Source organism: Canis lupus, chromosome 8, assembly GCF_003254725.2.
Source record: "Canis lupus dingo isolate Sandy chromosome 8, ASM325472v2, whole genome shotgun sequence".
NCBI classification, from domain to species: Eukaryota; Metazoa; Chordata; class Mammalia; order Carnivora; family Canidae; genus Canis; species Canis lupus.
In genome coordinates this window covers 46,010,225-46,036,818 of record NC_064250.1, presented here as the reverse complement: position 1 = coordinate 46,036,818, position 26,594 = coordinate 46,010,225, and the positions used below count along the sequence as shown (strand labels likewise).

General features: G+C 43.6%; 1 protein-coding gene across 18 annotated transcripts in view; it reads right to left on the bottom strand.

Annotated features, from left to right (window-relative positions):
• RGS6 (regulator of G protein signaling 6) overlaps positions 1-26,594 on the bottom strand; it is a 580,135-nt gene that overhangs the window by 58,066 nt on the left and 495,475 nt on the right. For all 18 annotated transcript variants that reach the window (XR_007412708.1, XM_049113649.1, XM_025443423.3 and 15 more), the window contains 5 exons: positions 25,974-26,055; positions 24,180-24,254; positions 22,391-22,489; positions 21,222-21,283; positions 3,155-3,265 (listed from right to left, as the gene is read on the bottom strand). Coding sequence is in view for 17 of the 18 variants with exons in the window: in XM_049113649.1 (XP_048969606.1) it covers positions 3,155-3,265; positions 21,222-21,283; positions 22,391-22,489; positions 24,180-24,254; positions 25,974-26,055 (429 nt within the window). In the remaining variant the exon portion in view is untranslated. The remainder of the gene's footprint in view (positions 1-3,154; positions 3,266-21,221; positions 21,284-22,390; positions 22,490-24,179; positions 24,255-25,973; positions 26,056-26,594) is intronic.

Genomic DNA, 26,594 nt, shown 5'->3' with positions numbered 1-26,594 from the left:
AAATGTTGGTTTAAAATATATCAGGTTAACAAACCTATCAAGAAGAATGGGATTTGGAGGAGGCAAATCTATTTTATTCTATTCTTTATTTTAAACACTTTATTATTATTTGTATGAATTGATGGCATTAGTTAGAATTTAAAAACCCTATTTTTAAAGGTTTTATTTATTTATTCAGAGAGAGAGAGAGAGAGAGAGAGAGAGGCAGAGACACAGGCAGAGGGAGAAGACACAGGAGGTTCCATGCAGGGAGCCTGATGTGGGACTCGATCCGGGTCTCCAGGATCACACCCCGGGCTGCAGGCGGTGCTAAACCACTGCACCACCAGGGCTGCCCATAATTTAAGACATTTAAAAGTAAATATGACTAGAATAGAAACTAGGGTAAGGAAAGCTAATACAACACTTGATTAATAAAGCAAAAATCAGGGAAGAGGAAAAGAAACAAAAAGAATAAGATCCAGAAAACATGAAATACCAGGAAAAAGATAAAATATATAATCCAAGTAAATGTAACTGTTTTATATCTCAATGTCCAAAGCAAAACATGCCACTAGAAAAGTAAGTGAAGAACACAAAACAGTCAAAACACAAGAGAAAAATGAATACCAACCATGAGAAAAGATTCTCTAGTCTCTTAACAAAGAAGTGAAAAAGAAATGGGATTTTTATTTTAACTTATTACACTTGCAAAGATGACAAAGATTGATAACATTTGGGTTGGTGATAGATGTGGGAAACGGACACTTTTAAGCTGAAGGCATGAAAAAAAATGGTATTACTTTGCTCAAGAGGAATCTGGCCATATAAACTAAAATCAAAATATACATGCCAGGCCTAGCAATTCCACTCTTGGAAATTTATCCTAAAGCAATAATTGGACTTGTGTATAAGAATGTCCTTAATATCATTTTTTACACTAGCCAAAAAAAAGGGGGGGGGGATATAACCTTCATGTTTACAACCTGGAGATTGGTTAAATACTTTATACTACACTCATGCAAGGGGACACTACATAGTTATTGAAAAGGGTAAGGTAAGATGAGTTTATATGTATTTACAGAGAAAGATTCCCATGATGTGCTATTTAAAAAATTATGGGACAATGTATATATAATGAATTAATTTATGCAATAGAATATGATATTGTATATAGGTAAGAATCTAAAAGGATAGACTCTAAATCAAAAGTTCCCAAACTTCCCAAGTTCACCGTACCCTTAGTGTCTCAGTAATGTTTGCATGGTGCCTCTGGGCCAAAAAAAAAAAAAACCCAAACAAAACATGTAATAGCTTTGTCTTTTAAATAGTCAGGTCCAGAAGACTTAATATATATTTACGTCCTAAAAGTACATATAAATTTAAAGAAAAAAACAAGGTTTACTTCATTCATAAACAACCACCATGTGGGCCTGTTGAGCACCGTATATCTTCCTGTACTTTGGAATCAGACTGGAACCCAACACGCTCATTTTCTGTTCCATTTTGATGTTTGTACAGTACTGGCTTTTTATCTAGCAACTGCCCTGAAAACCCAGATTTACAAAGATATGACATCACTGAAAGGAATGTAAAGTGAGATGTTGAAAACAGGGAAGGGCCTCCAGCAGTACTTCATGCAGTCTCTGACACACATCAGACGTCACCGTGCTTCCCCAAGGGTTTCGAGCAGCCCCAGGGTAATCCTGTGAATTCCCTGCAGCAGCCCAGGGTGCCCTGGCTCAGTTTGGGGCCTATGCATTAGATCATAAACAAAGACTCTTTCTGGAAAGTGACATTGGATGAGAGGGAGAGTGACTTTTCTTCATTAAGCACAGCTGAATAGTTTAAACTTTCTATAACAAGCAAAATATAAGAGTAATAAAAGACTTTTATTACTTTTTAAAAAGATTTCTCATCTTTTAAAAAAGATTTATTTATTTATTTGAGAGAGAGAGAGAGAGCACACGAGAGTACGAGTGACAAAGGGGCAGAGGAAGAGGGAGAACCAGACTCCCCTCCTGAGCAGGGAGCCCAACAGGTGGGAGGCTTGATCCCAAGACCCTGAGACCATGACCTAAGCCGAAGGCAGATGTTTAACTGACAGAACCACCCAGGCGCCCCAGACTTTTATTACTTTTTGTAAGGTTTATTACTTGTTTTTTTTTAAGGTTTAACTTTTTGTAAGGTTTATTTCCAGAAAAGAAACCAGAAACAAGCAAGAAACCAGAAAGCAAATGAGGGTGATATACAGGAAAGAAAAATGAAATAAAAACTCTAGCCGAGGGGCAGAGGGTGCAGGGGCACACCACACACCACATGAGATCTGTCTGTGCACTTCCCTCTGTGACTGACTCTGGTCCAGGTCCCTCCGGGCTTCGGCTTCTCAGCTGTTAAGTAAACCCACTAGCTTCCCTCACAGGCAAAAAGAGCCCCTTGCAGTCCCTCCTGAGGAGCAGAGCCATGAAAACCACAGCTCTGGAACCTGCTGTCTGGGTCCTGATCCTAACTCTGCTACCCACTCGCTGTGTGACCTTGAGCAAATTCATTAACTCCCCTATGCCTCAGTTTCCTCCTCTGTTAAAAGTTGAGAATAATGTTTACCTGCCGTGGGGACTCCAGGCACTCCCGTACTACGTGGCCAGTGCTGAGTCAGGGGTAACACTTAACTATTGTTGTTGCCACTGTTATATATATATAAAAAATTTGGCCAATAGACTTTTTCCCCTCCAGCAATCAGAACTAGGAAACGCCGCACTGTCAGTTGAGGCCCTGACTCTTGGTTTTGGCTGGAGTCATGATCTGCTTCTCCATCCCGCCCCCCACCCCACCATGCTTTCTCTCTCTAAAAATAAATAAATAAAATTAAAAAAAAAAAAAAAGAAAAGAACTAAGAAATGTGAAGGACTGTCCCTGTTAGCATGATATCCCAGGGGCAGAGAGAGGTCAGAGGAAGCCACTAAGGATCCATGCACAAACCAAAGGCATAGGGAGGCAGGGCCATGTGCAAGCAGAACTTAGGAGGTAACTTGAAGGCTTTCTGTTCTAGTGATAAAAATAGTCAAATTAAGATAGGAAATAATGGAATCTCACTATCTCATGATCTTCCCCCCACATCTCTTTCCTTCTCAAACATTCACACTTTTTTAAAAAATTAATTTTTTTTTTTTTTTACCTCATCTCTATGTCCCATAAAGTGATATCGTCGCTGATCCAGGGATTGGACGGCTCGGCTGGGGTGATCAAAGGATCATATTCCACATACTGTTCCGTGTAAGCAATTAAGCTGCAGGAGGGAAGCAGAGCAAAGAATGCCGCTGATTTCCCATAAAAACTTGTATTCTGTTTTACACAAGCATTAAAACTGTCTTCGTATAATTCTAAGTTAAAGGAAAAACACCTTCACTTCCACCTCTGATAAACTCAACTGTTTCATTTCTGCCTGTTTCCTTCTCATGGCCAGTGTATCATTTTTGCATCATGCCGTCATAGTATACATATGCATTTTATATCTTTTCCCCACTTTCCTCTTTACCTGGACCCTGGCGCACCCTTCCTGGCTGCGGTTAGCCTGACTGATAGGTCTACACCTGCTTGTGTGTTACCCCTCACAGAGACTATGGATCTCAGGACATCTGGGTCACACCAAGGACACCAGAGTCCCTTCAGGCTGCCAGCCACGGGTTCCCAACTGGGGAATGTCTTTATTTCAAAGACTAAAATCCTGATAGACCAAAAGGAGGTAATGCATTACAAGCATTTTTCCACAAAGCGACTTAGTTTTTTCAGTTATAATTTAAACAGCCATATAATCTTTTTAAAACAATAAAACAGTACTAAGTGATTTCACATACACACACAAATAGCAAATTTAGAGAAAAAAAAAAGAGAAGAGAGAGTTTTTTTTCTCCCATCCTTTCTCACAGAGACATCCACTTTCTACCATTCTGTTTCCTTAAGGACTTACCTGTATATTTCTAAATTTTGTTTTTACAGTTGTTCTTGATTATCTATTTTATTTTATTTTAAAAATATTTTATTTATTCATGAGAGACACACAGAGAGAGGCGGAGACATATGCAAAGGGAGAAAGAAGCAGGCTCCCCATGGGGAGCCTGATGTGGGACTCAATCCCAGGACCCTGGGATCATGACCTGAGCTGAAGGCAGATGCTCAGCCACTGAACCATCCAGGCACCCCTTGAATATCTATTTTAGATGAGAATTTAACTTTCCCTTCACCAGTCCCCAACTTACCCCCTCTCTACCTCCTCTCATGATCCTCCTAGGAGACATATAATAATTTTTGTTAAATCAATAGTCAGCGTCCACATTATTAAACTAGATACAAATTATTTTATGCTGAACTAAGTAGCCTACTACCCTCCTCAAGTGTTCTAACAAATCTGTAAAACATCTAGCAATAATTTTTCCATATCTTAAAGACAATACATAATCGTTGTTCAGTTCTGTCTCCCTGTCTCTCAGAGGCCCTCGCTTCCAAGTCTTGAGTACTCTTGCTCCAGACTGGACTATTTGCTCCACACATGTGATGTCACATCGCCCTCTTGGGATGTCCTTCACTTATGTGTGGAGCCCTTGCTTTTCTGGGCTTCACATCTGTTGACTGGTTTTACTCCCTGGTTGGGTTGAAACACTCCTTGAGTAGTTTCCTAAGAAAAGACACGTAAAAACTATTTTAAAGCTTTGCAGGTCGAAACATATTTTTTATTCTATCTTGATACTTGACTGAAAGTGCTGGACACAGAACCCCAAATTAAAAATCACCTTCCTACAGAATTCTGAGGGCGTTGCTCTACCGCATATTTTGACATCCAGTGTTACTGCTGAGAAGTCTGGCTTCAGTTCGATTCTTGTTCTTTGGCTTTAGGTCTCTTCTTTCTTGAAACAGTGTCTTCTCTGTATGGTTGTAGTGCCTTGAAATTTCACCCTGGCCCTTGCTGGTTGTTTCTATTTACTATGCTGGGTACAAGGTGCAAGAAATTTAAAAAATATTATTTCCCAGAAGTATTATTTCTTTGCTAATTTCATGCCCTTAATTTCCTTGGTCTTCTCTTGCTATAATTCTTTCTAGTTGGATGTTGGACATTCTGGATTGGTAATCTAATTTTCTTAGATTTTTTTTTTCTAGAATGTTCTTCTGCCCTGCCACTTTTCATCTTTTTTGTCTTTTTGCTTGACAGTCCTTCCTATCTGGTTGTTTGTTTGATTATTTATTTATTTATTTATTTTATTTGGGCTATCACTTTCTTAAGTTTCCAGAGTTCACTCTTGTTTATGATAGGATCTAGTTCTTGATTCATAGATGAAATATCTTCTGATATCTGATATTAATATTTCTTCTTTATTTAAAAGAAGAGAGACATGAGAGACACACAGAGAGAAAGGTAGAGACATAGGCAGAGGGAGAAGCAGGCTTCTCGCAGGGAGCCTGATATGGGACTTGATCCCGGGAGGCGAAGGCAGATGTTGAGCCACCCAGGCATCCTTATTTCTTCTTAAAAAAAAAAAAAAAAAAAAAAAAAAAATATATATATATATATATATATATATATATATATATATATATATATTAGAGACAGAGAAGAGAGTGTGAGTGGAGGGGGAGGGGCAGGGAGAGAGAATCTCAAGCACACTCCTTGTTGAGTACAGAGCTGGACATGGGGCTCAATCCCACAACCCTGAGATAATGATCTGAGTTGAAATCATGAGTCAGACATTCAACTGACTGAGCCACCCAGGTGCCCCCGATATTAACATTCTGAGGATATTAATTCCATATTTTTGTTTTCTGTTTTTTGAATAGTTTTTGGTTCCTCCAAGTCGCTTTTGCTCTTTGTTTGCATCACAGTCCTTCATACTGGGGTTTCCCTTGAGTGTCTGGAAAATCTTACACACATCTGCTTGTGTGTAAGAGTAAGATACTAAAACCTGCTTGGAGACACAGGTGTATGTGGACAGGGCTTCATCGTCAGGTCATGGGCAGCTCACCAGACTTTTTTAAACTAGATCTCCAAATGAGGGATTTGGGGCCTCTCCTCAGGGGACATTGATTTTTCTCTAGAGCACGGGTAAGTAAATGTTTTCTGTAAGAATCAGTAAATATTTCAGGTTTTACAGGCCAGAAGGTCACTGTTGCAATAACTCAGCTCTTCTGTTGCAGCAAAAAGCAGTTATAAATAATTCATGAATGAATGTGTGTGCTTGTGTTCCAATAAAGCATTATTTGCAAAAACAGTAGAATGGAGTGACTTGGCCCCCAGATTGTAGTTTCCGAGTCTCTTGCCTGTGGGCATATACACATTTAGCTCCTGGACAGTTGAGAGCCAGGCAGAGGAGGGGTGGATGGTCCCACTGTTCAGTATATAGATCTTCTATTAATCTGCTTGTTTTCACCTGGCTCTTTATGATGTAAGGTGCCTGAATTCTGAGCTGATATGACTCAATTTCTCTGGAGAATAAATTACCCATCTTTTATGGTGGTAGAAACAGGGGAGAGATGATTTCCTACAGGGCATGGATCTAGGCATCCAAAAATCCAGAGACAGACTTTACCCATTCGTCTGGGTTAGCCTCATGCTTTATTTTTAACTTCCATGGTCTCTAGAACTTCAAGAGCCAAGAGCAAATTTTGTTGGGTAATCTGGCTCACTTTGTTTTAATACTTACACTCTTAACATGTAGGATATAATGTTCTTCACTCTGTCCCCAACCTTCTTTTTTAAATTAAATTTTGAAATATTCCAGGGATACAGAAAGACATAAAAATTGTAAGGACATCACCCTTATACCCACCACCCAGTTAAAAAATAGAGATAGGGGACCATGGTTATGCCCTAATTCCATAGACTCTCAATCTTGGAAAAATCTGTTGAAACTCTTAATCCATTAATTTGTTGACTGTGTCAGTTTATACCATTTCTATTCCTTTGCTTACATATTGTTTTTGAGGGGGAGAGAAAATAAACATATGTCCACAATATTGTCTTGAGTGAATTTATAATAATTAATGTAATCATTTCCTTTATACTAGACACAGAATTTAAAGTGTTTTAGGACACCATTGTTCATATCGGTTTTTCCATCTTTTGGGTTACTTATTTAGAATTAACACCCATAAGTGGAAATTTTGGGCCAAAAGATATGAATATTTTTATGGTTATCAATTCACAATAAAACTTTTCTCTAAGCACTGACAACTTGAGAGTCACCAATCTCTCCTGAAATGATAAATTCAGAGCCACCGTTCTTACTACTGAATTGCAGAGAGCAAGCACGGTCAATTACTGCTGAAAGTTGAAGAAATTAGCCAGCAGCTACATCTCATTGCTACTCAAAAAGTGTGGTCTGCAAACCAGCAGTACAGTTATCACTTGAGAGCTTCCAAGAAATGCAGAATCTCAAGTGCCACCCCAGACATACAGAGTTAGAAACTGCATTTTAATCCGATTCCTCGGGTGATTTATATGCACACTGAAGTCTGGGAAGCACCACATCTTATTCTTTAATTTTCCTAGGGGCTCAGGACACACATTTTATTCGTCCAAGCAAAATGAAGGAGTCTGGGATACTTCTGGTTTTAAACATGACTGCATGTTTCCTATAGCCTCACAGCCTCCTCGCTGTCCCAGGTGTGGCCTGTCCAGGGGAGAGGGTAGAAGGAGCACTGGTCCAAATTGGAAAACCTTAGTTCTTATTTTCGGGTGAACCATTTAAGTGCTCTTTGTCAAGCTCGCCATGTTACATAATGGCCTTGCTGAGCACTCAGGACCATTTGAGAAAAAGTGGGAAAGTATTTCAAAAGAATCTTCCAAGTCTTCTACACATGTAAGATATGTGATTGCAACTAGCATGTGCAGTGGAGGCATGTTGTCCTTGTAGGAGTACAAAGTAGACAGTGTGCCCAGGCGAGCCTTCACCCCTAAGAGCTTTGTAGCATCTTAGGGCTCTGGGGCAGCACCGTGGCAGGAAGGCTCAGACTACAGGCCTGTGCTGTGACAGCTCCACAGGGAGCCATCCTTTGCCACATGGGATAATTCCATCCTTTCTGAAAGAAATGGGTTGCACATTAAAGTACATAATAGTCACCTAGGGCTGCTATAGCAAATGACCACTAACTTGGTGGCTTAAAATGACAGAAGTCTACTCTCATTCCTGGGGGCTAGAATTCTGAAATCAAGGTGTCAGCAGGCCTATGCCCGCTCTGAGGGCTTGAGGGAGAAGAATCCTTCCTCACCTCTTCCAGCTTCTGTTGGTTCCAGGCAGTCCTTGGCATGTAGGTATGTAACTCCAATCTCTACTTCTGTCCTCACATGACTTTTCCTCTGGGTCTGGGCCTTCTTCCCTTCTCTCTCTTGCTTGCCATTGGATTTAGGGTCCACGGGGATAATCCAGGACAAGTTCACCTCAAGATCCCTAATTTGTATTTATAAAGACTCTTTTCCCAGATAAAGTCACATTCATGGGTCCCATGGACTGGGACTTCCACATACCCCATTGGAGGCCACTATTCAACCCACTGCAAGGAACGTGAAAGAATGTGGCCATGAGGCTGGAGAGGACACACTTGACCACCTGATTCCTTCACTCAAGATGCCACAAAAACAAAGCAGCAGCTGATAACCTCAATCCTGTTTGAGGGACGATGGGCCAATGGGAGATGTGTCTGAGGCATGGTGAGGTGCTGAGGCTTTCCTGATTATGATGTACTTGGGTGTCCACTGCATTCTCAGAATTTGAGATGGTGGGTGTAGTCCATGGCTCTCTTCAATGGTGACCCTTTTGTCTCCCAGAATGTGCCCCTAGCCATTCCAATAACCTCAGTCTCCAGTGGCCCCAATCTCAAATGAAAGACTTCTACCTAAGCAACCCAAGGCAAAGGGTATGTGTGTTTGGAGTGGGGGAGTGTGTCTCCGAACTAATTTCAAGTTATGGAGGATTTTAAAAATTATTTTATTTTTTAATTTAATTTTTAAAAAAGATTCTATTTATTTATTCATGACAGACACAGAGAGACATACACAGAAAGAGAAGCAGGCTCCCTGCGGGGATATGGGACTCGATCCTGGGATCCTGGGATCCTGGGATCAGGACCTGAGTCGAAAGCAGAAACTCAACCACTGAGCCACCACGTGTCTTGGAGGATGTTTTTAAAAACCAGAAATGGATTTCCCTCAAGTAATAACACATGGAGATGGGAAAACAAGATTTCCTCCCCTGCCTTCCTTACCCCTCCTCAGATTTCTGTGAGATGGGCTAGAGGTTGCACTGGATGCCACTCCAGCTTGTTTTATGTGGCCACACCTACAACTGGTGAAGGCAGGTCTGACCGGCCATGCCATACCTAGGTTCCTGGATGGAGCCCAGCAGAAGTACCTGGGGTGAGGGGAGGCAAGAGAGGCTCAGGAGAGGCTGGGTGAGAATTCTGAGTACTCAGGCACTCGGGGGAGCCTGCCTTTCGGCGGCCTGTTAGTCATTGCCTAATGAAGACAGCTGCTGTGCTGGCCAGCCCAAGGCGGCAGCACCTTACAAGGCCAGGGAACAGCTAGGAGGACACAAGTTGTAATGAAACATTGGCTCTCAGCCAGGTCTCTTTAAGAGAAATTAGGGGATATCTTCAGAAGGTGGAGAAGAGGTGGTGAGATTAATGATGATGATGGTTCTAGAGAAGTGGTTGAGAGCCCAAGGAGGGATTTTTGTAACCACTGAAATTAAGAGCAGGAGATAGGACTATGGAACCGGCATTAGGTGTGAATGAAGTTCCTATGGCCTCACCCCGCATCGTGCTTTCTCAGAGCAGAGTTCAGATGGGACCCTGGCTATATGTGGAAGAACACGTGAAGAGAGAGGTAAGAACCTCCTACAGAAGTCCTGCAATATGCACCGAAGCAACAGAGAACAAATCAGCATGATCCCTAATCAGTCAACCAGCGCCGATGGTAGACAGCATTGATCAACAGGGAAGTTTGTTGTATTGGAAGACACACAGCGATTTTGTTAGAGTATAGCTACATAAATAAAGTTGGTTGGAGGCTTTGTAAAGAAGATAGTATGTGCATTTTGAATGTAATATTTTATTGGTAGAAGTGGGATGTACTGACTGAATCATCAGAATTAGACAGGGCTGGGGATCCCTGGGTGGCTCAGTGGCTTGGCACCTGCCTTTGGCCCAGGGCATGATCCTGGAGTCCTGGGATCAAGTCCCGCATCAAGCTCCCTACATGGAGCCTGCTTCTCCCTCTGCCTGTGTCTCTGCCTCCCTCTCTCTCTCTGTGTCTCTCATGAATAAATAAATAAAATCTTTTTTAAAAAAGAAAAGAATTAGGGCTACACCAGGACCTTCTGACCAAGCAAGAGACTTGGAATTTGTTTGTTTTTTTAAAGAGGGAGTAGGGAGGGGCAGAGGGAGAGAGAGAATCTCAAGCAGACTCCCCACTGAATGCAGAGCCCGACAAGGGGTTCAATCTCACGACCCTGAGATTATGACCTGAAATGAAACCAAGAGCTGGATGCTTAACCAACTGAGCCACTCAGGTGCCCTGAGACATGGACTTTTTTTTTTTAAAAAAGATTTTATTTTATTTATGAGAGAGAGAGAGAGAGAGAGAGAGAGAAAGGCAGAGACACAGGCAGAGGGAGAAGCAGGCTCCATGCAGGGAGCCTGACATGGGACTCGATCCTGGGTCCCCAGGATCAGGCCCTGGGCTGAGGGTGGTGCTAAACCGCTGAGCCACCCGGGCTGCCCAAGACGTGGACATTTTTAAAGGTAGTTTAGAAAGGAAGATCTTGAGATTCTAAGAGGAAGTGAGATATTGGATGGTATATTAGTTTCTTACAGCTGCTGGAACAAACTGCTACATACTTAAAAGCACAAATGTATTATCTTATAGTTCTAAGGGGTCAGAAGTCTGAAATGGACATGGTGGGACTAAAGTCAAGGTGTTAGCAGGATCATGTTCCTTCTGGAGGCTCAAGGGGAGAATACATTTCCTTGCCTTTCCCTCCCATCTAGTAGTGGTATCCCATATTTCTTGGCTCCTGGGGAGCCTCTTCAAATCCAGCAATACCTGGTCAAGGGTGGCTCATGTCACATCACTCTGACACTGACCTTTCTGCCTCCCTTGTCTACAACAAAGAGTCTCTTAGTCACACTGGGCCCACCTGGATAATCCAGGGTAATCCCCTTATGTTAGGTTAACTGATTACTAACCTTAATTCCATCTGCAAACATAATCCCCCTTTGCCGTGTAACCTAACACAGTTATAGATTCTGGGGATTAGGACCTGGGCATCTTTGAGGGACTATTATTCTATCTTCCACAGGTGTAATATGAGAGGCATTTGTCCAGAAGGTAGAGAATGAAGTCACTTAACAGAGGGTGTGCCGGTAGGTAAAAGGTGTATACAAGGCCGGCATGGACTTTTTAGGAATGGCACCAACATGTTTTATTGGACTGTCATTGTTACAACCTATGCAAATAAACTCAGTGTTCATGAATCTATGCTTGCCTGTGTCCTGTTTGTCACCACTGCATGGAAAAGACAGGAGACAGCAAAGTGCCTTCTCTTGGAGGTTCCTCTGAGTGGCTTTGGCTCTTAGTAGTCCGTCGCCTTAACTCCTCTCCTAACTTTTGGGGGGTTGATCCTTCTCAGAGAGAGGGGCAGAGAAGGTTAACTCCATAATTGTGGTGGCAGAGGATTGAGAGAAGGTGAAAGAGTACCCCACACCAGGAAGAGATGGAAGGGGCTCTCCTCTTCCCTATGCTTCTCAACACCATGAGACCGGCCAGAAACCATACAAGGGGTGGAGTAAAAGCAAGCACTGCTCATCTTGTCCCTGCTCTCTTGTCTCTTTCATCTCTCCTGGAGGTTTTATGCTAAGAAGGTATCCTAAAGGTATCCCCAAAGTGGGATACAGAGGAAAGAAACAAAGGGTTGGTTACCTAGGATAAGATCTAAGCTTCATGCAGAGAGAATACCTTTGGGTCTGCACCAGGGCTGTGCAACGCCATTTCTTAGGTGTGAAAAAAGGTACAAATGGAGACAGAAATGCCATCCAGGAATATAGTGAGTGTACTTGGTTAGGTTGACCCCTGTGCTGTGTCACTTGGGGTTTGAGTGAAGCAGCTAGGGATCCTGGGTGGTGAGTAGCCCTCCAGAATGCATGAACTAGCCCAGAAGACATCTCTGGGTTCTTGCTCAGTTTTACCTATCTTCTGGGAATTGCACCCCAACACATAGGGCTGCACCAGGGCTACTTTAGGCGCTGCCATGTACTTATAAACTGTGCTCCTGGCCACAGTTGAATGGATACCTTACTGACCAAAGCTGGGCTAATACTCTCTTTCTCTAGCTTCAAGTGTAGGATCTGTAGTCACAAAGTTCAGGGACTGGAGACAGTCCTGTTTTCTAACACCTGTCTGTGATGAAAGATGATGAGGCCAACGTGGAAAGTGGGGCAGGACAAGTAGTGAAGGAGTCTTGGGAGTGTTGAGCTATTATTTATTTGCTCCTGCTATTCATTCTTTTTCTTTCTTTCTTTCTTTCTTTCTTTCTTTCTTTCTTTCTTTCTTTCTTTCTTTCTTTTCTTTCTCTCTCTCTTTCTCTTTCTTCCTTCTTTCTTTCTTCCTTTCTTCTTTCTTTCTTTCTTCTTTCTTTCTTTCTTTCTTTCTTTCTTTCTTTCTCTTTCTTTCTTTCTTTTTCTTTTTTTTCTTCTTTTTTTTTGTAGGCTCCACACTCACATGAGGCTAGAACTCATGACCCTGAGATCAAGACCCAAGCTGAGATCAAGAGTCAACTCAACTGACTGAGTCACCAGGTACCCCCTGGATCCAGCTATTCTTAAGCCTAGTGGTATCGCTGGTCATCCCAGAGCTCAATTCTGCAGCTCCTCCTCGTATTCTGTGGGTCAGCACATGCTCTTTTTAGCTGAACTGGGTTCAAGCTGGGGTTCTATTGCTTGGCAACAAAGCAATACAATTGAAAAAAAAGGATGGAGGTGATGGAAATGTGAAGGGCAGTTAATGAAGGCAGCTCTTTGTAGCATTAGCTAGAGAGGCTTCTTTTCCCCCAGAACATGCACTTCCTTGCAGTGCACAGACAAGATACTAGAGTCTCCTGGAGACACACAAAGGCAATTAAATGGGCCAGTAGGCAATGAGGGAGGTAGCAGTGGTTGATAGAAAGTTTGAGTCCAAAGTCAACATCAATGACTACAGGAAGACTTGAGTTGGATAGGAAAAGCATAGAGAGAGAACAGAGAGGCAAGGAAAGAGCTATGCAGACAGCTGGCACACGATAGCATACAAGCAACAATGCTCACAGATCCTTGGGTATGTGGGTGGGCCTAAGGCAGAACAGGGAAGTGTTACAGACTGAATTGTCCTGCCACCCACCCCCTGCAACCAAATTTCTTAGGTTGAAGCTCTAACCCTGCAATGTGATTGTTTTGAAGATAGAGCCTAAGATTAAATGAAGTCATGGGTGGGGCTCTGTTTTGCTAGGACTTTCATCATAAAGAGAGGAAGAGATACCAGAGCTCTCTTGCCTGTGTGTGTGTGCACAGAGGAAAGGCCATGTGAGGACACAGCAAGCAGGGGGCCATCTGCAAGTCAAGAAAAGAGGCCCCACCAGAAACCAGCCCTGCTGGCACCTTGATCATAGACTTCCAACTTCTGGTACTGTGAGAAAATAGATGTCTGTTGTTTATGTCACCCAGTCTGTGGTATTTTGTTATGGCCACCTGAGCTAACTAGTACAGGAAGAAATGGAAAAAAACTAAATACAAGAAATCCAGGGGAAGTCCATTAGGAACATGACTTCTCACTGAGCAGTTTTAACATCCTTGTCCCTTTATTTCTGCCTCCTTCTGATTAGTATATGGTGTTGTTATTATCAAATGCCAAATTCTCACATCATTAGAAGATGCTGACACACCAGTCATTAGCAAAAAGGCTATCCACCATCATCAGGTGCTTTGAACTGGTTCCTGGGTGGAGTGTGGAGCTGACCAATTTATCCCCATAGTTCTTTCCATTTCCTTGTAGAAAGGGGAAGAAATTCACCATCTGGCTGTCAAGAGTAGAGCCCATGGTCAGTCATTCAGTCAATATTATTGAACTACAAGTGCCATGAAATAGTGAACAGCTCTCTGGATCACAGGATGATGCTCACATTGAGCTCAGAGCAAAGTCATGGCTTCTAACAACTTTAACTAGTAGTCATGGGTTACTATAAACACACATATATACATATCCACGCACACACACATATACATATTTTATATATGAGGACTCATATATATGACATATATGTTATATATATTACAGTTGACCCTTGAACAACATGAACAACATGGGAGTTGGAGCACTGAACCCCTGTGCGGTCAAAAATCCATACAGCTTTTGACTCCCCCAAACTTAACTGCTAATAGCTACTATTGATTAAAGCCTTACCAATAATATAAACAATTCATATTTTGTATGTTATATGTATGATGTGCTGTATTCTTACAATAAAGCAGAAAAAAGAAAATGTTAAGAAAATCATAAGGAAGAGAAAATACATTTATAGTACTGTCCTATATTTATTGAAAAAATTCTGTGTATGAGTGGAGTTCAAACTTGCGTTGTTCAAGGGTCAACTAATTGTATGTATATAATAAGGGGTTATTAACACAGTTTGTTAATTAGGTTCCACTTTTGATAAACCTAGAGAGGAAAGAAATAACAATAGCAAATTTAGAAAACTTTTAGTCCAACTACTTAAAACAATCTGAGAGAGAAGTTTTAGAATTCATCCTTTCTCCCTTAGCAAAAAATAATGACATAATTTTGCTACATTTTGTAAAGAATATGACAAAAAAAGTAAGGTGAGTTGGAGGAAAAAGTGATGGGTTGAGGGGTGCCTGGAAGGTACCCCTAGAGTGATGCACACGTATGGATTGTGGTCCACAGAGCAGATGGGAGAGAAGATGGAGACACAGAGACCAGGGAGATGGACAGTGGGGGATGGCTTGCAGCTGTGGGACAAGAAGGCATCGAGTATAAAGCATTTTGGGCCAGTGACCATCACTCCTACTTTAGAAATATAATACAAAGGTGCTACAGCACTCATTAGGAAATTGGGGCCTCTACAGGGGGAGGAAACCTGGAAATTGAATGTGGAAAAGGTGACTAGAAGAGTGTGTTTGCAGCCCCTCAAACTGTATGTGCAGTTTTCCAGACTCTGCACTAAAGAGAACCAGGATAGGAAGAGGCTCTGGCTAGAGAGGGAAGGGAAAAGCCAAGTAGCACTGTGGAGAGCAAAGAGCAACATTATTCATTCATTCATTCATTCATTCATTCATTCATTCATCACATTTTTTTTCACACTGGAGAAGGTGAGAAAAAGAGAAGATATAAAGAACTCCTAAATTGGGGATCACCAAGAGAAAATAGATTCCTTGGGGAAACTTGGGATGAGTGAAGGGACGTGAAGCTGAAATTAGCCCCTCAGAAAGAAGAGTATATACCAGGCCAGATATTTCAGCGCTTCTAGGTCTTGGTCTGGATACAATCGCCCTGGCTATTACATTGCCTCTGATCTTTCCTTCTCTGTCACCTAAAGTGGGCTGGGAAAAAGGAGAAGCAAGGATCTCACGGTGTCTGGAATCACATAAAGGCCACGTTGCAATGACCTCTTTGGCCTCTTTTTTCCTTCCCCGAAATTATCATTAGGCATTAAGTTCCTGGACTTCCATCACCCTAGTAGGTTTTTAATAACCCTTAGGGTATCCAGCCCCTTGCTGTCTTATCTCATTTCGTTAATTACATTTCATGATCGTGGAGGGCTGGGAGGCAGAGAAGGAACCAGAATCCAGTTTCAGAGAGTAGCCGCGATCCTAAGATGGACAAGCAAGATGATGTAAAAAACCAATTCAGCAGTCAGCTGTGGTGCACAAATGACTCCCAGGGATAGGGTAAGGACAGCCAAGCACACAGGCGGATATGGAATGAGACAACTCGATCTCTCTGTGTGGGGCAGCGTGGCGTGACTCCTGCAGTGATTGGGCATAGCTCAGTGCCCCTGTGAATGGGGAGAAGTCTTTGCAGAAACCCTACAAAACATAGAGACTTTTCAGGCAAATGCTGAACTAAAATGGAACTAAAATGTATAGAGTTTTGCATTCCCAAATTGGTTTGTCAAGTGCTATAAGGCTTGGGTAAGTAAAAAGGGGGCTCCCTTCAGAACTCTGGCAAAGGACAGTAAGACTTCTTTTATTTGGGGATCCCTGGGTGGCGCAGCGGTTTGGCGCCTGCCTTTGGCCCAGGGCGCGATCCTGGAGACCCAGGATCGAATCCCACATCAGGCTCCCGGTGCATGGAGCCTGCTTCTCCCTCTGCCTGTGTCTCTGCCTCTCTCTCTCTCTCTCTCTGTGACTATCATAAATAAATAAAAAAAAAAATTAAAAAAAAAAAAAAAAAAAGACTTCTTTTATTTGGTAACTTTAACTACTGAGGGAACACTGGTGAGATATACGACCCAAAGGGCCTCTGAGCAGAGTTTACAAGGACATAAACCCTATGCCTTGAGGCTCATCATCTGAATTCAGAAGAGCACACCCCTTGGAAAAAACTCTTTATTCTTGCTTTAGGACCAAGGCTAAGGAACTTGGTCATTTGATTTCCTGGTATAGCAGATCAATTTTAAAAAAGAGTCTATTTCTCCAGCCCTAGAATCTGGTCTGGGCTTGTGGCATGTGTTTGCCAATAAAATACAGCAGAAGTGAGAGTGCCAGTTCCCAGCCTCAAGAAGCTCTGCCTGCTTCTACGCTCTCTTGAAATTCTGCTATTCTCATGTGAGCTGGAGGATGAGAGACTATGTGAAGGAGAGCCCGGTATCTCAGCTGAGGTTATCCTAAACCAGCTGAAGCCAAGATGATCCCAGAGCTGCCTCCCCAATCCACGGCTGCACACGGATGCAAGCATGAACCCAGTGGAGCCAGCTGGCACATAATCATGTGAGCAGTAGCAAATGCCTGTTGTTTGAAGCCACTAGGTTTTGAGGCCAGTTGTTACTCAGCGATATCTAACTGAAACACCTGGTCTGCTATAGATTGTTGACTGGGAACAAGAAAACAAACCAATAACTAAAAAAGCAGAAACAGACACTCAAAGGTTGTAATGGTCTGAGGCTATTTAGGGAAAGGGAAGCAGTTTGTGGCACTTTGTAAGACCTTGATCACTGGTGTTTTTTTTTATTTATTTATTCATTCATGAGAGAGAGAGATAGAGAGGCAGAGACACAGGCAGAGGGAGAAGCAGGCATCATACAGAGAGCCTGATGTGGGACTCGATCCAGGGTCTCCAGGATCATGCCCTGGGCTGCAGGCGGCGCCAAACCGCTGCGCCACCGGGGCTGCCCCACTGGTGGTTTTAAAGCACAGTATAAAAGTCATCTAGGAAAACTAACTGAAAAATAGTGTCCTTTCTTTAAGAAGGCAAATGCATGAACCTTACTTAAGAAAGATGCTCATTTTGGGGCACTGGGGTGGTGCAGTCAGTTGGGCATCTGACTCTTGGTTTTGGCTCAGGTGGTGATCTCAGGGTGGTGAGATCGAGCCCTGTGTTGGGCTCTGTGCTCAGTGTGGAGTCTGCTTGAGACTCTCCCTTTCTCTCTCTGTAATAAATAAATCTTTTTTTTTAAAGTAAAAGATTCTCATTTAAAATAGTTCACATAAAAAGCTTAAGGTGTTAAATGTTATTTATCTGGGAAATTCATTTGTGTGTGTGGAGACCATATTATCCAAAGCAAAAATCAGGTAACAGATAGGACTTTGTATTATTTCCAGGTGCAAAAGGAGCATAGGCTGGGAAATGGAGATTGGTTGCCACGATGTTGGCCTGAAACCACTCATGGTGACAATGGGACAGCACAGTTGAAACCAGAACGACCTGAGAAGATTTGCACAGAAGAACCGAACTCTCCCCATCTGGCCCTTCCTTCCTCAAAGGTGCCAGATTAGTGGTGCTATCAGAGGCACCCGAGGGCAGACACACAGACTGTGGACTGCAGGGCCTTCGTAGGGCTCTCTGTGCAGCAGACGGAAAAGAGACAGGGTGGAAAGAGTGCATTAGCACAAAGCTGCCATCTGCAGGACCAGCTTCACTCCTTGGCTTGCCCTTTGTTCCTTCCTTTGAACACCACGCACCCAGTTCATTCTGTTCCACGTCCTTGATTTCTGCTTCTTTCCAAGACACCATTAAGCACCACAGGGGAAAACCATAATAAAGGTTCATATTTATTGCAAATATAGCAAGTGCCAAGGACTGGGTGAAGCTCCTGCCCTGGATGAGCTCATTAACCCTCTAAGTTAAGTGCTACTGCTCTCTCTCCTTTAAGGAAGTAGCAGAGGGGCAGAGAAATGAAGCAAGCAGCCCAAGGTCACACAGTTAGAAATGACAGAGGCAGGATCACAAGCCCGATGGCTGGCTCCACACCCATCCTCTACATTGTTCTGCTCTGTTCCTTCAGTAGGCCAAGTTTCCTTATTCCCTTCTGGGGAGTGGGTGGGTGTGGCCAAAACCTTTGACCCAATCCTGACTCCTGCCTTTTTGGAACCGGATCTTCACCATCACCAGCCCTCATGCCTCTCCCCAGCATCAGCTCCCGGGGAACTGCATGCATGACATGGACGAGGTCCTTTGCCTGATGGCTAATCCCCACCCATCACCGGCCGCAGGCCCAGGGAAAGCACACCCGGCATGGGGACGTGTGTGCCCACCTGAGACAGCTCAGCTTTCAGCTTTGGGAAGCAGAGCAGTCGCACCCAAGGCCAGCTGCCAGCACCGCCTCCCTGTCCCCGCCCCCACTGAGCCGCTGACAGGCCAAGGCTCCAGGCTGCTTTATCTCCTGCTCACACCCGGCTCCTCTCCCTCCTCCTCTCTATCTGGGAGTTTCCTTGTGGTTCTAATGAAAAACCCTTGTGTCACATTGAAAAGTTGCCAGTTATTGCTGCTGGGAATAAAATCTAGTCTCTGCTGGGAGGAGACTCCTGAAGCTCGGAGCTAGGAGTGCGGAGTGGCTCCTTGGAATAATCTCTCCAGTGCCAGGGGAGCAGCCTCTCAGGCATAATGAGATGCTATCAGGTGGGGCCCTTCCTGACAGCAGTAAACAAACAAACAGTAGGCCCTGCCAGGCTCCCCGCCCCACCTGGACTGTCTCCCTGGCCGGCCTCAGGCCTCAGCACACCTGCCTGGAGTCAGTGGGCTTCCCTCAGGCTGCTCGGTTCAGGCTCTTTCCCCATATCCCCCAGAGATCAGACAAAGTTGGATGCCTCTTTGCCTGTGAGCTCTCAGGTCAGTGAGGGCCAGGCAGTGGCAAATTCCCTCCAAATTCCCCCAAATTCTCAAAGACCTGGTCAGTCCTCTTGCAGATTATTCAAAATGCAGGCTCCTCTGGATCTACCTGGAGTCACTGAATCCAAATCCCCAGAGCTAGGGTTTGAGAAACCCATTCTGAACCCCTCCTTGCCTGGACTGTCCTGCTCAAAACCACTGGACCTGCGTGACTTGACCCAAGTGAAGATGCTCCCTCTAGCCGCCCCCACATTGCTCTCTTAGGACTGCAAACTCATATGTGCCCTTTGAAGGCCAGGCATTACTAGCACTGATCCCCCCAGCACACAAGAATAATCGTTCCTGTCGCTCTTCCACAGAGAAAGAAGCGCAGAGTCCCTTGCAGGCTCTAGCACCAATGCAGTCAAGGTCATCCTGCTACCTCACTCAAGGGCACTCTCTGGAACAAAGGCAACCACAGTGAGATGGGAAAAGCAACTTTAGAGCCTGGTACTTGGGAAGCCCCGCATCATGACAGTAGAGGGGGGCAGAGGGGGTGCTCTGTGACTTGCAGAGTCAGCTGCAGCCCTGACTCCACAGCAATCTGTGTCGAAGTCAAACTGAGCTCCAGTCAGTGGCCACCTGCCAAAGTACTTGTGTTAGGGAAAATGGGAATCTCGGTAACTCTTACTGGGAATCTCGATGACTTGATGCTGCCTCCCCTCTGGCCCTGCCCTGGGAACGTTTGATGATGTCTGAAGACTTTTTTTGGTTGTCACAGTTGTGATGTGGGTTTTGGCATCTAGCTGGAAGAAGTCGGGGATGCTATCCTAAAATGCACAAGATTGCCCAGAATATCAATAGTGACACTATCATTAAGTCCCAGAGTAGATATGAGATGCCATCAGAGATGCCAGTGCAAATCCAGGGCTGCCCTTGGCCCCCTGAACACAGGATGTTCACTGAGGGGTTTGGGTTTGGGAGTAGAATTTTCTTAGCCTCGATTTGTTGTTATTTATCTAGAAAGAACATACAGATCAACCTGGGGCCAGCAGAGAAAGGCTCACAGGTTGAACACACAGCCAGCCCTCTGTGTGAGCTGGGTTTAAAGGATCCACTTTACTGTGATATCCAGGAAATGCTAAGACCCAGCATAAGCCCTTGATCCCTCGGATACTGGTCATCGCTTCAACAGTAGCATATGGCTGAACAAACGTTCAGTTTGGGACTGTCCGATCAGATTTATTCCATAACAGATTCCCCAGGTGGTCTCTCCTCTTCACTGAGAATTTTAAAAACAGACCATTTAGTTGACAAAATTGAGTTTCCCATGAGTTAACGGAGTGGGAGTGGAACCAGCTACCGGTGCAGATTGTAGCACAAATGCTCCTGAGGAAGCCAGGCTGGAGGTGCCAAATATTTTCTTTACAGTTGATTTGATGCAGTTCTGTGGTTGATGGTGTGTGGAGGTGGAACGCCTCCTGATGGCCCAGCCCCCTCCTGTTTGCGTGGCCAGCACCTCAAAGGGGCACACATAATATCTTCCCCCTATAAAGTGAACCTGGGCATTTTATAGCTGAAAAGGGAGCAATTCTATTTGAATTAATCAAGAGGCTGAAGGCAAAAATGCATTATGTAGCTTTTAAGGACATTCTTCCTAGATTGACAGGGTCCCGTGGTCACCCCTGAAAAGCTTCAGCAACAAAACATTTCTTGACATCACTCAAGGGAGGTCTGCTGTCTTAGCTGTACTCGCACAAGGGCCTGCGGTTTTTTTTACTCATCAGTTTAAGAAATGACTACAGTCTGCCTCTTGACGTGGTGCATACTTGTTAGCCACGACCCCGTCACACTTCTCTTTTGTTAAATTAGAAGAAAGTAGTAATATTATTGAGGAGAAACATACCTTTCAGCCACTTTGGACATTTTTAAACAATGTCTGTCAATCTGTGCATTCAAAAATGTTATCTGGGGAAAGATAGAACAGAGGTGTTAAGACCAAACTTTTTTTTTTTCACCCTTCACCCCATGAACCCAAACCTTGTATTTCCAAAAATATCCAAACAGCAGCATCTCTGGCCAGCCTTTGCCAACCCTCCAGCTTTGTATTCCAATGATCATTTGCTCTTTTGGAAATTTCCACCACACTCAGGAATCATACTCTACGATTTAGCCTATGTCAATATTCTTCTGTACTGGGTGGTAGCCTAAGTCTTGACTCCCAAAAGTGATTGCAAACTTAGAGGCAGTGGTGTATATCCTACAAAGCTTAGCAACACTTACAGGCACTGTAAATATCTGGGTGGACTAATTTCTAGTGAGTTCCCTCTGTGCACCCTTCACACCTACATCACACCCACCATGTGCTTGGTATACTTGACTAGATCATCAAATAGCTTCTTTGCCTACATCTGTTTCCTCTTCCCCACCCAAAATAAACTTGTCAAGGGCAGGCACCTCAGGACCCCCCACCACCACTGCCAGAAGCCAGTAAAACATAATGTAAAGATCCTAAAGTTACTTGATTGCCAGTGAACTCTAGAAAGGAGTAATGTAATTAGCCATTGTCTGCTGACCTGGGTTGACCAGTTAGCTTCTCATCATGAAGGAAGACAACACTGAACCAAGTGATGCTGAAGTGGTTCTGAGAGTGAGGATGGCTTTATTTGTAAACTTGCCTTTTGAATCATAGCAATAAAGTCGGTGGTTCTGAGCTGGCTTACTCTGTCAGTGCATTACTATGTTAAGGACCCTGTGACACCAGTCCGCCCCTTCCCCCTTCAGCCCCCATATTATTCTGTGGGAACCCTGACTATAGCAGTCACCCCGAGGCATTGGGGCAACTCTGTTACGTGCTTCTCTAATAACTGCTGGGGGGAGCTTGGTAGAGCATTTTTCCTCTCAAGCTTCCATGGGTTGTTCACACACAGCACTCAGAGGTTCAAGTCATCCACAGCTGGGTTCCACTGTGGTTTCCAGGAACTCAAAGCTCACTCAGCCTTCAGAGGTGAACATTCAAAGGGTTTTCAAACTGGCCACGTCTCCTCCTGGGAGTGCAGTAGTCAATTCATTCACCTGTTTCCGGATGTCCTCTTTTGTAGTTTTCCTGATTGGTTGACTGGGTATGTGCACGGGGCTTTGCGACTGGGATTCTTCAGTCACGCCATACACAGACTAGAGAAGAAGCAAGAACACAGAATCACGCACCCTCAGAATTGCAGGGCGCCTCAGGGTAGGCAATGCAAGAGCTCATTTGATGCTTCCTATCCCTTCTGTGACATCCTGACAGTAAGTGATCAGCCTCCAAGCAAATTTCTACAGTGAAGGGAGCTCTTCCTCTCGAGGCAGCCTGTCCCATCTTTGGGCGAGCACTGTGAGAAGAGCTTTCCTTTCACTAGGCTGCAACAGTCTCTTGAATATCAGTGTGTCTCCACATATGGTCCATAGACCATCTGCAAGGAATGATCTGGGGGTACTTGGTAAAGAAGCACATTGCTGAGCCCCACCCCACACCTACTGAATCGGAGTCATTGTGGGTGGGGTTTGGGAACCTGCACTTTTATCAAAGGGCCCAGGTGATTCTAAGGCACAAGAAGTTTCAAGAACAACTGTTGAGAGTTACACAAAAGATCCTCTCTAGATTTTCTGTTCCCCAGCAGATGACATGCTCATCTGGTACAAATCTGAGATGGCAGGGTTTCAGATTCTTTCCTTTTCAGCCAAACAGGTCTCTGGCCTCAGTTTCTCTGCATGCTATGGCTGCTTATTAAGCTGGTCCTTGTGCTAGAGACAAATGAAAGACAATCTTTGCTTTGGGAATGAAATGAAACCCCAAAGGCTATGCAATGTATAGCTGAAATCTGTAAAATCAGGAAGGGCTCAGATAGAGTAGATGTGAGCTCCATGAAATTCTGGAATATTAGAATTAGGGGGCCCTTAAAGATTAAATGAGGATGTTTTAAGATGAACATCATAAAGTCTAATACATACAAGGGCATGACTATCCAAAGAATAAAATATGTAAATAGATTCAAAAAGTTGATATACATATCATATTGTGTGTGTGTGTGTGTGTGTGTGTGTGTGTGTGTGTGTGTGTGTTTGACAAAAGGAGAGCATTGGTTATTACAAGAATTAGGAATGTCTGGGGGTTACATCTCTAACCTTTTGAAATTCGTATTATGGGGGAGAGACATGTTTTTCTACAATATGGTCCCTGGTGCTGTTGTGAAGTTGGGATATGTCAATGGTGAGGTGGGCTGAGTGTGGCACCCTTGAGTATACCATGGCCACTGTCCCTTCAAGGACAGTGAAACACAAATGATCACTGGCCCATTCACAGTTGGGTGTGATGGTGATTTGAATTTGGATGATCTAGCTATATAAAGGACTTTCAAAGTATAAAGCTCACCTTCACCTGTGGGACTTTGATAATTTTTGTTCCTTTAGTTTCTTTTTCTCTCCAGAGCCAACTGCTACTTAACCTGCACGCTTCAGCACACTTGAGCCTGCTTTGGAAGCCCTTAGAAAGCCCCCAGTGTGGGGTACCCCCAACCCCCCTCCTGGTGCCATTCAACATTTCCCTGACGCAGCCCTCCTGACACTTCTGCCTGGGGGTTCACCTCTCCCCACCCCCCTACCAGACTGTAGGCTTTATGACGACTCTCACCACCTTATTTCAGCAGCAAGAACGGTGCCAAGTACACACCAGCCACTCCACAAATATTTGTAGAATGAATGAATGAAATGGTTTCAAAGGACAAAACGGGGTAGAATTAACAAATAGCAAATGACTGTTTGAACAGTACCAGAAACAGAAGGGCTATTTGCGTCAAGAATTTTTAATTCAGCTAAACCAGCGAACCTTTTTAACCTTTTGTGGGTTCTTCAGACGCCGGCATTTTCTGATGTCCATTTCTGTTGTGTTCACACAGCCTGGCTGAGGAAAAAGAGAATCATCATATAAATTACTAAGTGAAAATCACACCTTTCAGTGTGACTCAAATAACATCATCAGACCCAGTCTTTGTCTTTCCCATTACAGACCATACATGATTATCTCTACTTGGCCATTTACAATGCCTTTTACCAAGATGTTTCGTCTTCATTATGTGTTTCTGCACAGAGTTCCCATATGAAATATAAAAGCCTACGTCCCATTATGTAGGGGGTGACATGTAGAGGATAGAATGTGCAGTTTATAAGAGCAAACTTCTTATTCAGAGTGGCCAGATAGATTTAGCCACAGCCTTTGTTTACTAGACATTAATTGACCATCTATCCGCAATCCAATAGCACGATGGGGAATTGCTTTTGGGTTTTTCTTTTGACCAGCTTTTAGGAAGGACTGGCATAGTTTCCTCATTTTAGTTCCATTTTATGAAGAAAATGCGAGAGTTGTTTTAATCATAGGAAATTCGAAATACAGTCGAACCTCATTATGCATGGGATTTTGTATTTGTGAACTGACCTATGAGCTAAATTCTATTTATAACCCCCAAATCCATATTTGTGGTACATTTGTGATCATTCATGGACAGGTGCAAACAGCAGAAATTGTGAATGCCCCCACGTGCCCGTTCCAAGAGAGGCTTCTTGTTTCATCTCTTAATGTAAACCAGTGTCCTTTTCACAGTCTATTTAGGACCAACTTTTCCACGTTTCTGTGCTTCTGGTTGGTGATTTTGCTATTTAACATGCCCCCCAAGCATAGTGTGGTGTCGTCTAGTGTACCTGCTTGCAAGAAGGCCGTGCGGTGCCTGTCAGAGAACAAGGTGTGTCAGGTAAGCCCCCTTCAGGCATGAGCTATAGTGCTGGTGGCTGTGAGTTCAGTACTCATGAATCAACACACATTGACTAAGATGTCTTTAAACAGAAACAGGCTTTCGACATGGTTATGTATTGATCACTTGAAGACAAGATGGCATCGAGGAGCTGGCAGGAACCTAACCCTGGATTTCTCCCAGGATAATGGCTCAGCATTCACTAATTCAGCATGCACGGCTCCTTTGCAGAAGGTAACTACCGTGAATACTACAATGGGCTGCATTTGAAGAAGAATTATTCTAAGATTTAGAGTTGAATGACAGTAGAAATGGAAACTGCTTATTGAAAGTGGGGGGATGGAGAAACATCCATCATGCAAATGGATGTCAAAAGAAAGCCAGAGTAGCCATTCTTGTATCGGACAACCAGACTTAAAACCAAAGACAAATAAGAGGTGAAGAAGGGCACTATATCATAATAAAGGGGACAGTCCAACAAGAAGGTTTAACAATTGTAAATATTTATGTACCCAATTTGGGAACACCCAAATGTATGGAAAAAAAACAAACAAACAGAAACTGCCTAATTTGGGGCTATAAACTTCTGGGGCCCAGAGGTCCTAAGGGGGAATTCCCACGGTTCTCCTTTTCCAAGTCCATATTTTCATGGATGAATAATTTTTAAAAGCTGCAACTGTCATACATTCTGCACTACCTACCGAGATTAAATTGACTGAATGGCAAAACCAATTTCACCAAGTTTAGCAATTCACTTTACTTTTAAGAATGAGACACCTGGTGGCTAAAGATAGTCTTTTCTTTTGAGTGAAGAAGGAGGGAAAGAAAACAAAAAACAAGACAGAATCATAGAGAACCAAGCAGAGTTTTCTCACCACTGGCCTGTGCACATCCCAAAAGGCCCGTTCTTGACTATCCAAAATTTTCCTTTCTGTCTTGTCCTTTTTTCGATCTATCCTGAAAGAGCAAAGAAAGGAAATCAGAGGCTCTCGTTTCTAGGAGCTTAGTGCACACAGGGCTCTTGGCATCTGTGTGGTCTCTGGTCTCTGCAGAGCCGTAAAATGTGGCAGACCATTCCCTCAAAGGAAACTTCGAGAAATCAGCCCGTGGGAAGAGTACTTGTTCTAGGCTGGACCACAAATCATCACAGACGTGGGATGAACATGCTGGGCCCAAGGAGAGAACCAGAACCCAACTGTCCATTTGAATGATTAGGATTTAGATTATTCAGAGCTGAATTATCAATGGACATGCCCCCCCCATCAAAGTGGATACTGCATTCATATTATAGGAAAGAATATAACCATAGGCTTTGCAGTGTTTCATCGTCAAATTTGAAAGTTTGCTTTAGAGACAGTCAATAGAAATGTCCCATGTTTTAAAAGTCACTTAAAGCACTTGGCTTTCTAAAGCAGAGTAATATCCCTAGCATGTGACAAGATCCAGAAGGCAAATATCACTGGCCTCAGCTGGGGGAGGCACAAATTGCAAGAGGG